This window comes from Ailuropoda melanoleuca, chromosome 16 (genome assembly GCF_002007445.2).
Source record: "Ailuropoda melanoleuca isolate Jingjing chromosome 16, ASM200744v2, whole genome shotgun sequence".
NCBI classification, from domain to species: Eukaryota; Metazoa; Chordata; class Mammalia; order Carnivora; family Ursidae; genus Ailuropoda; species Ailuropoda melanoleuca.
This window is the reverse complement of record NC_048233.1, coordinates 77,534,304-77,544,853: the sequence shown is the minus strand read 5'-3', so window position 1 is coordinate 77,544,853 and position 10,550 is coordinate 77,534,304. Positions and strand designations below refer to the sequence as shown.

The window sequence follows — 10,550 nt, the reverse complement described above, 5'->3', positions numbered from 1 at the left end:
TCAAGCGATTTTCTATATTAACCAGTGTGTGTTGCCATGGTGTTTGGTATATATAATCTACACCCGACGTGAACTCCTAATATGCTAGCTCAGTATTCTATATAAATAAATAAAATAATAATTCACCACCCAAATATCAAATCTCTAAGTTATCATTTAATTAACGGTAAGCCTTTTGAGTTTACTCTGTGATTTTCCTGATTGCAGTCCAATGCCTGAAGCCATCCAAGTGTGTTTTTATGGTAGCACACACAGATTTGTCATGACAGAGGTTTTCTACGTATGACTCTCAGGAGAGCATTTTTCACATCTTTGTTCCTCAGACTATAGATCAGTGGATTCAGCATTGGGATGACAATGGTATAGAAGACAGAGGCCACTTGTGCCTGGGTCAGGGATGACGTGTTATCAGGCTGCAAATACGTGAAGATCAGGGACCCGTAGAAGATAGTTACACCCATGAGATGGGACGCACAGGTGGAAAAGGCCTTCTGCCGGCCTGCGGCCGACTGGATCCTCAGGATGGCTGAGATGATGGCCGTGTAGGTGACCGTGATAAGGAGCAGGGAACTGAGAAGTGTGATCCCAGCTAACACAAAGATCACCATTTCTGTGCTGAAGGCATCTGCACAGGACAGGGCCAAAAGAGCTGTGGTATCACAGAAGAAATGATGGATGCTGGAATCACAGAATGCCAAGCTGCTTATCACACAGACTGAGACCAGAGAATTTGTGAAACCTATTGCATATGGCAGGACTCCCAGCCAGTTGCACACTTTCTGGGACATAATCACTGGATACAATAAGGGATTGCAGATTGCTACGTAGCGGTCATAGGCCATCGATCCCAGAAGAAAACACTCACTGCACACCAAACCCACAAAAAAGTACATTTGAACAAAGCAGGCGACAAAAGAGATGGTTTTCTGTTGGGATTGGAAATTGACTAGTGCCTTGGGTGTTACAGTGGACGAATAAAATATGTCAATGAACGCTAAGTTGCTGAGAAAGAAGTACATTGGTGTATGAAGCTGCGAGCCGATTCTGATTAACACGATGAGGCCAAGGTTTCCCAAAACAGTGAACAGATAAACAAAGAGAAACATTAAGAAAAGACCGACTTGTAGTTCAGGGTGATCTGCAAATCCAGAGAGGATGAAGAGGGTCACCTCAGTGAGATTGTTCCCAGCCATTTGTATCAAGTCAGGCCTTTGACTTACCTGCTGAATGACAGTAGCCACAATTAGAGAATGACGCAAACTTAAAGACTTAATCATCAGAGTGGACTTAGAATCCAGTAATGAGAGAGTAAAAGATGGCAAGCACACACGTGGTGACTTCAAGTTAATGGAGAATTTATACATGGTGTTCCTTTTTTTTTTTTTTAATAGAACTGGCAGACATTAACAAAAAATTCCAAGTCGACAATTGCGTGGGACTGGTGGCTCTCTACGAAGGATCTGGAAGGATTTGGGAAGAGATTCCTTCTGAGATACACAACCTTCTACCTCGGTCTGTCGTTGGGCCCTGAACTATACACTGAGCAGTTAATCTGCTGGAACTAATTATATGATACTCTCAGAAAATATAAAGTTATTTAGGAGAGGAGTTCCTATAATTTGTGCATTTAATGATACTTTGCGTGGCAGTCTTAATTGGTCAGCACCTAACAGACACTTTATGGGGTCATATTAGCAGCGTAACAAGATCTCAGATGGGCACATCTGATCATTGCTTGGACCCAATAAAGGTTTGTTAAATGTTGTAAGGGGAAAAAAAAAATATATATATATATATAAAATATCCTGCTTACTTTACATGTGAATGCTTAAATTCTTTATACTTTTTTTTTTCTGTCACATACGCCTTCTATTGGCTAGCTAAGGCCAAACATGAGTTCATGTATAATATAGTCAAATTGTTTTGTATATGCATTCAGCAAACATGTTTGCTCCCAACATAAAGCACGTGGTTATCAGTGACATCGAGCAATAGTCCATTCATCACCAAAAACAGTAGTTGCAAGTCAAGAATAAAAAGACGACAAATAGTAAAATAAATGTGGTTTGCTATATTTACAACAAAATGTGAAAATGCAAGGTGATCTTACAAGAAAATCAGAGAACTTATTTGCCTAATTCAGTCAGCGTAAATATGATGGTTAATGCAAGTGTGTTACAGATGTTTGACACTCCACGCGAGTGACCCAAAGGGACTTGATGTTCATGCAAGGAGACTTAATCGTTTAGTGTTTCCCATCTTCACAAGGGCCTCTATTCTTTACCAATTCGTTTAACAAGCATTTAATCAATAAAGGCATTTGTCTTGCCTGTTATTAGAAGCACTTTTCTTAAGGCTTACTGGAAGATGCAGGCATGTAAAAAGGAAAAGATTTTCAGTGTGAGAAACACACACTCACACACGCACACACATGCACACACACACACACACACACAAGATGATAAGATTAAACTTACCTGGGAATTAGTTATCCAAAGGACACCTCTGTGAGCCGTCTTACAATTATTCTCAGGTTTATCAGAGGACAGGAGAGAAAACATGCAATACTCACCAAATTCACCATTAATTTTCGACATACCTTCGCCTCATACACAGTTCTGGATCTCATGAGTTGTTAATACGATGGCTTTGATCTGTTGCTGCGGTTTAGCCCAGAGCTATATTTCCTATATAATAGACCTTTATTAATATTATGGAGTTGAGGGTAAAAAAGCTGGTGTTGGGGACAGTTCTAGGTAATGGATCTATTACCTTCCAATGATAAAGTAGAAAAAACAGCCAAATGAACTAAGATAACTGTTTATTTTTATGTGCTTTCTTGAGAATTAAAATCTAATGTTTAGCGGAAACCTAGATTCATATTCAGGATTAGTTTTGTTCTTCATATATTTCTAAAGCAGTCTCAGAACAAAGGATTATCTTCAGAAATCTAGTGTGTTAACAGTCTTCTCATAGCAGCATCTGTTCCTCAAACTCTCAAGCTTGTATCATAAAGTAATTGGCCAATTAGCATCTCTTGAGATTTGCATTTTAATTGTACCCCAAGGTCTATTCTTAATTTGCCTGCGATACATCTCCAATGGAAATTTTCAGAAATACATATTCCTTCCTTTTGTGTATTTCAGTTTAAATGGCTATAGGCATATTGAAAAATGTAACTGATATAGCTTTCAAAATCAGTTTTTAAAAATATTATTAACATATATGTAATATATACATGGTACATGTTTATATAATATAAATGATATATTTAAATACATCAAAATATTTTTATAATAATATATTCAAGTGTATTATAATATGATGTGATATAATATATAATCATATACATAATCACATATATGATGTGATATTATATATAGTGCAATATATATAATGTAGTTATAATATAATGTATATATCATGCATATGTATATATATGAAGCTTTTCTTAAACACTAAACATTATAAAAATATGTGAGATACACAATGTTAGAGAGTATCAGATTACTGTTGCCTCTGCCTGGGCTTCCTAGACAACCCTCCCAGCAAGGGGAAGTAGACTTTTTCCTATTTACTGATTAAATGATATTATTATATGTTGAAATTATGCTACCACGATGTCAACAAACCATCCATATATTTATGTTTAATGCAGGCACTTAGTGATTTTTAGCTGACTGTGCTCAATGACACATACACAAAATCACTGACTGAGAACAAGCATGCCATCTAGGAAAATATAAGAGACACCTGAAATAAAAAAAAAAAATCAAACTCTACTCTCAGTTTCATGATCAGCTGATAGGAATTCAATTCACATCGTTATCCCATTTGTTGTTTATTTTTTTAAAGCAACTTCCTGGGTCACACTCCTAAAAAAGAATTCTGGGTTAGTAGGATCAGACCCCCAAAAGTAAATTTTTCAAAATGCCTCAGGTCCATGGATGATTGACAAACGTCAGGTTTGAAGGACTTCACAGACTTCTCTAATTAAATTGTTTTCCTCCTGTAATTCTTACAGTCTCTCATTTTACTTATCTTTAAAAGGGGTTTGGTATTATGGTGATGAAACAAGACAGATTCTTCATTGGGAGGGGGGAAATGCATTTCTAATCCTACTTGTCACATTAGAGACTTTTAAGAAGGAATAAAATCTATTATATATGTACCATATCACTTACAGATAATCAAGTACGTTTTTGGTTTTGCTCTTCTATGTATCTTGGAAAAAAAAAAAAAATTTTGAAAGACTTGGATGTATACCTGAAAACTTAATTTTCCATCCACTCATCATTAAGCAGCTACTTAATGACAGATACAGACAGGACTCACTTTATTGTCACTTTATTGGTCTTCACAGATATTGCAGTTTGTTTTTTTGTTTTGTTTTGTTTTATTTTTAACAAATCGAAGATTTGTGGCAACTTTGTGTCAGCAAGATTTAGGGGTCATTTTCCATTACCACTGGCTGTCTTCATGTCTCTTTGTCACATTTTGATAATTCTTGCAATATTTCATACGTTTTCATTATTATGTTTGAATTGCTGCAATCTCATGATAAAACTTTAATGAATGAAGAATTGCTTCTTATGAATGAGAAAAGGGCATGGTTTATTGCATTGGAATCTACTCCTGGTGAAAAAGCCATGAAGATATTGAAATGATGTAGGACTAAAATATACATACACTCAGTTGGGTTTGGGAGTTGAATCCTATTTTAACAAATTTCTACTGTGGGTAAAATGCTATCAGAAAGAATCACATGGTACACAGAAATAATTTGTAAAAGGAGGAATCTATTGATGCAGCAAGCTTCCTTGTCATCTTATTTTAAGAAATTGCCTCAGTGACCTGAACTTTTAGCAACCACCACCCTGATCAGTTAGCTGCCAACAACACTAAGGAAAAACTTCCACCAGTGGGGGAAAAAAAAAATGACTCACTGTAAGCTCAGATGATGGTTAGCATTTTTATCAATAAAGCAGTTTTAAATTAAAGTGTGCACATTGCTTTTTTTTAGACATATGCTATTACATACTTACTAGAACACAGCATAATGCAGACATATTTTTTAGGTACTGGGAAATCAAAAAGTTCACCTGACTGACTTTATTGTCTAGAACTGAACATGAAACATCTCCGAGGTGTGTGTACATTATGCTTTGTGTCAGACTGCAAAGAGGAGAATGATATTGTCTCTGCTTTCACATTACTTAGAGTTCATTGGTTCTTTCAAGGTTCAAAATTTGGCTCGGTTCTTTGATAGTCTGATATTTGGTGAGCCTATAGGCTATGGTTGATCATGGTATAGGATCAATTTATGAAGTTTTGAGTTGTTCTATAAAGCTGGGTAAGCTTTATAAATGTTAACATCTTACTTAATCACAATACAATTATTGGCACTAAAAAAATTTCCAATGAATCAATAATATTAACTAACCTACATATTTTTTCAATTTCAGCAGTTTTACCATAAAGACCTTTTTCTATTCCAGGATCCAATCCAGAACAACAGGCTGGCATAATTGCCATCTCTCTCTAGTCTCCTGTGATCTGTGACTTTCCCGTTTTCTTTCCTTTTCTTTCATGACTGACACTTGCCAAGATTACTCGTTGAGGATTTTGTAGAGGATTACCTGATATTTTTCTATTGCTTAAATTGAGGCAATTCACTACAGGGAAAAGTGCCAGAGCGGCGGTATGTTTGCCCTTTCATCTTCTCTGGGGATGCATGATGTCAAGGAGTGATATTACTAGTGATTTAAACTTGATCACTTATTTAATGTGGTGTCTGTGGGACTTTTTCACTACAAAGCTAGGACTTTTCTTTATAATTTATATATACTTGGGGAAGGTAATTTAGACTATGTAAATATTCCATTTTTTCCTTTGGGCACCCATCAAAATGTTCCCTTTACCAATTATTACTATGTTGTTTTTGTAGCAAATTTCCATTTCCCCATTCTTTCAACTTAACTTATTTATTTATTTATTTATTTATTTATTTATTTATTTATTTTGATGAAAAGATTTAGATTTAGATCCAGCCTACTAGACTCAGTTTAGATGATCTCAATTTTGTTGGCAACATTCAAAGTATCATCTTCAAAGAGCCACTGGAACATATGCCTTCTTCTCTCCATGGGGCCTGAGCAGGGTGTTGACTTTGGCCACATCAATGTCATAGAGCTTCTTCACAGCCTCTTTGATCTGGTGCTTGCTGGCCTTGACATCCACAATGAACACAAGCGTGCTGCTGTGTTCTATTTTCTTCACGACTGACTCGGTAGTTAGGGGAAATTGATGATGGCATAGTGGTCACACTTGTTTCTCTTGGGGGAGGTCTTTGGAGACTATTTGGGGGGCCTTCAGAGAGCAGTGTCTTGGGCCACGGGAAGGTAGGTGATGGCAGATCTTCTCTTGTGGCTGTGGATGCCTTTTAGCACCATTTTCTTGGCCTTCAAAGCCTTTGCTTTGGCTTCATCTTCGGGAGGAGTAAGGGTCTTTCTTCTTCACCTTTCATGCCACCTTCATGAAAGGGCCTTTCAACATATTTTAATTGAAGTTATTCTGTAAGGAAGAGTTGTTTTTTCTTCTCTGGGTATTTATTTAGTTCCTAGTTATATGAATATATACTCATTGTAACTATTTTTTCTTTGGGTCATCGAACACTACCATCATTTATTTTGTTGCTCACATTGTTCCAGGTCTGCTATGGAACCATCATGGAATTACCTCCTGTATACTTGCTCTTTGGTCATATTTTTGACTTTTTTTTTTCTTTTTCTCACCTCTTACATTCTGGCAGCACAATAAGCTCCAGGCTCATCTTATATTTCCTTGGACTCAGCTCCAGAAACAAATACTTCTCCAAGGAATCTTGCCATCTTTTATGGGAGGATGGTATTTGGAAACCAGAATCTGGACATATTCTATTTTTAATTGTGCACCCATATTTTTCATGTAAGAATATGTCACACATATTTTTGATGCTTTTGAATTTCTAAGTCTCTGTAATTATAACTTTTCAGATGAAGACTCTGTGCTATAGTTGAAAATGTTTAGATTTAGGAACCATAATTTTGAGTTTATGTCTTGAAATATCATTTACTACTTTATGACCATGTGAACATGTCTTAATCTCTTTAATTCTCAGCATCCATGTCTACAAAATGACAATAGTGATACCTGCCTCATGTGTTTGTCAAGATGGATTTAAATACTATATTCAAACTGCCTTGTATACTATTGAGGATATACTAGATGTTCAATCAATGTTTATTTCATGCCTTTATTATAAATGAGGTTGTGATAATCTATTATATCTATACACCCACGTTTATTAAACTGTGTTCTCCTCATTGGACTTTACATTCATCATGATTTCTCTCTTTTTTAAAGTAATTCAGAATAAGTATTATCTTTTTTCCTTTAGTTGAATAACCAGAGTTTATTTTGGGGCTAAACTTACAACTTTTTGTTACATATTAGTGGGAGGCATTCTAGAGTGGTCTGACAAATTTTAGTTTCAAGGAGGATTGTCCCTAATCATCAATGTCATCATAAACTTGCCTCCATTGATCATTTATATCTTTTCAACCTCCATATATAATAGAGCTCAGTAAATCAAAGGTTATTTTATTAGGGATTTATTTCATTACTAGACATCAAGAATACTTCCTTATACTTTTGTTTACTATTTATACGACCATCCCTTTAAATATTATTGAAAACCTGACTCCTATAAGTGACTGACATTTTTTAAACTGTACTAGATGGAAAAGCTCTTAATTTAGAATTTATTTTTATTAATTCCTCAAAATCAAATATGCTATTACATTGTAGGTTAAAATACAACAAAAACCAAAAACAAACAAAAACCAAAAACACTCTTTGAAATACTTTACTTATTGATTTATTAAACAAGTAAATATTGTATACCTGCTGTTGTGATAATCACTATCCCAGTAATGCTGAAACAATGAAGCTGAATAAGATTCAGTCTTTTCCTTACAGGACTAAGCAGTTCAGAAGAGGAATGAAGAGTAAAAACTAAAGTTCACAATCCATTTTTACAATACGGTGTGCAATGATAGAACAATGGAGGAAATCAACTAATTTTCTCAAGGAAAGTTTTCTCTAAAGAAAGTCTTTAGAAAGATGGGAATTCTTGCTCTTGGACCTTGAGAATGATTAAAGATAAGTAAAAATTATTAAAATGAGAGAATACATGTGGCATTAAGGAAAGAATTATGACCAAAACCTTTTTCTGAGATAAGAATAGAGACACAGTGAAGGGTAGGGAAGCAATGGAAGAAGTCAGAAGACTATTTCAATAGTTAGGGTTGAGAACATAAGGCCTGAAGTGAGACAGCAGCACTGATGATTAGTGAAGAAAAGGAAACTGATTTTAAGGGCGTTTGGGAACTGGAGTCAATAATAGTTAGTACAATAAATATTTGAATAAAGTAAGTTAGATGAATCTGGCTGACTTGCTAGGTATTTGACTAGTGTGATTGAATGTACAGAAATACTTTTGTCCAGAAAAAAATAATATAAGAATAGAAATTAGGTGCAGGGACTGTGGTGAGATTACTTTTAAATGCTGGGATTTAGAAATTTGAAGGACATTCAGAAAAAGAACTATTTTCCTTCAGTGAGATATAAAATGCTCACATGTCTAAAAAAAAGTATGAATGTGTCTCTCAGACTTTCTTAGTTATCTTAATTAGCTTGCAAAACAAATTACTCTGTAATATCATGTACAGTTATAAGGGAACGGGACTGAAATTCAGACTGCCACTAATTACCCAACGAGCAATGAGCCCAAATGCATATATAACATATAGTTGCATTTCCTTCTCTTCAGTACTTGGCTTTCTCACTAGAAGAACATATGATAACGTCCCATTCAATTATAAATTTCTATGATTCTGAAAAAAGAACATGGTGCCAAAAAAGTAGCCATCCATGTTCAGTTCTTTAAAATTCATAAGTTTTAAACTTTTTAGTATCCACCAGCACAATACCTATGGCACTTAGAAGCCAGTACACATAACATCTGTCTGATACTCTAAACTATTCCCTACAAATTCTCACCAAATTGTTGTCCATCTTTGGCTTGAATCTTTCAAGGGATTTTTATTCTCCATGCATCTTCCTTGATCCCAGGATATCATATATTGCAAAGCCTCATTACACTGAGTTGAAATGTATTTCCACACAGCTTCTAAGAAGTCAAGGTAGCATTAAGGACACATTTGTTTGATTTTCAAATGCATATCTTTCAAACCTTTTAAAATTTTTATATTGTATTCCTTTATTTATTTATTTATTTATTTATTTATTTATTTATTTATTTATTTTAAAGATTTTATTTACTTATTTGACAGAGAGAAAGACAGCCAGGGAGAGAGGGAACACAAGCAGGGGAAGTGGGAGAGGAAGAAGCAGGCTCACAGCAGAGGAGCCTGATGTGGGGCTCGATCCCAGAACACCGGGATCACGCCCTGAGCCGAAAGCAGACGCTTAGGGACTACGCCACCCAGGCGCCCCTATATTGTATTCCTTTAAACCCTGTAAAACAAATCTAATCCCTTTTTTTATGACATTTCTTCAATAATGAGGCTATTATAATGTGTGTCTTGACCTTTTCAGTTCCATATCCATCGACATGATATGTTTTTATCAGCATTGTTCCTTTCCCCTGCAAAAGAATTTAAATAAATCGGAACATTGAAATATGTAGTATTCACACCTACATATATTAATTCAGGATTGCCTGACCACTGTTAATTAAAGTAGAATCAAACACCTTAATACCTTAATTTTATCATACAAACTGTGTATCTATGTATCCTCAATCTATCTATAAATAGACAGGGAGGTTGATATATAGATACATTTAGATGTCTATAGATACAGATACATACTATCATTAGCATTGCACTGCTAACAGAGGTTTTAAATAGCAACAAAATCAAACATATATCTTCAGGTTGGCTATGCTCTAAAGAAAGAGACTTATATTCACTCGCATGCCATAAAATTATATTAAATTACTGCTTTAATTTTAAAAAAACATAACCAGAAACAAGATCATCACAAAGTACAGCAGTAGATAAAGCAAACTTCAGAGAGAACTTTGCTTGGTTAAGATCCTTTACTGATTGTTGGAGAAACTATCTTTGTATATAACTAGTATCTCACTAGATCAGAGAAGTTAATTTTTGTTGCTCTTTTATATATCAGCCTTAAACTATTGGGAAAATTCACTCTACCAATTTATAACTTTTGTAAGGAATATTTAAATACATCTGGGTTCTTTGTGGTTTTAATGGTGTTCCTAAACAATACTACTATCTATAATTTTATAATATTTCAGAATGCCAATTCTCCACCAATTTCACCCCTTCCATATGATTTAATATTCTCCCATTTTCTCGATTTGGTCCAATGATCATATTCTCATGTCTTTTATTATTATTATTATTATAAAGAACAGAGGAAATTTATCTCCTCAAATTGCTTCTCAATTAACTGATAAT

At 34.8% G+C, this 10,550-nt stretch overlaps 1 protein-coding gene across 1 annotated transcript; it reads right to left on the bottom strand.

Annotated features, from left to right (window-relative positions):
• Positions 1 to 260: 260 nt before the first annotated feature.
• Positions 261 to 1,193, bottom strand: LOC100465782 (olfactory receptor 8I2). Its single transcript, XM_002926871.1, has one exon. It carries the CDS (start codon positions 1,191 to 1,193, stop codon positions 261 to 263), a length of 933 nt encoding a protein of 310 aa, XP_002926917.1.
• Positions 1,194 to 10,550: the final 9,357 nt, after the last annotated feature.

Excerpts from the sequence above, each read along its gene's own strand:
- LOC100465782 (XM_002926871.1), bottom strand. The coding sequence starts at position 1,193 with ATGGCTGGGAACAATCTCACTGAGGTGACCCTCTTCATCCTCTCTGGA.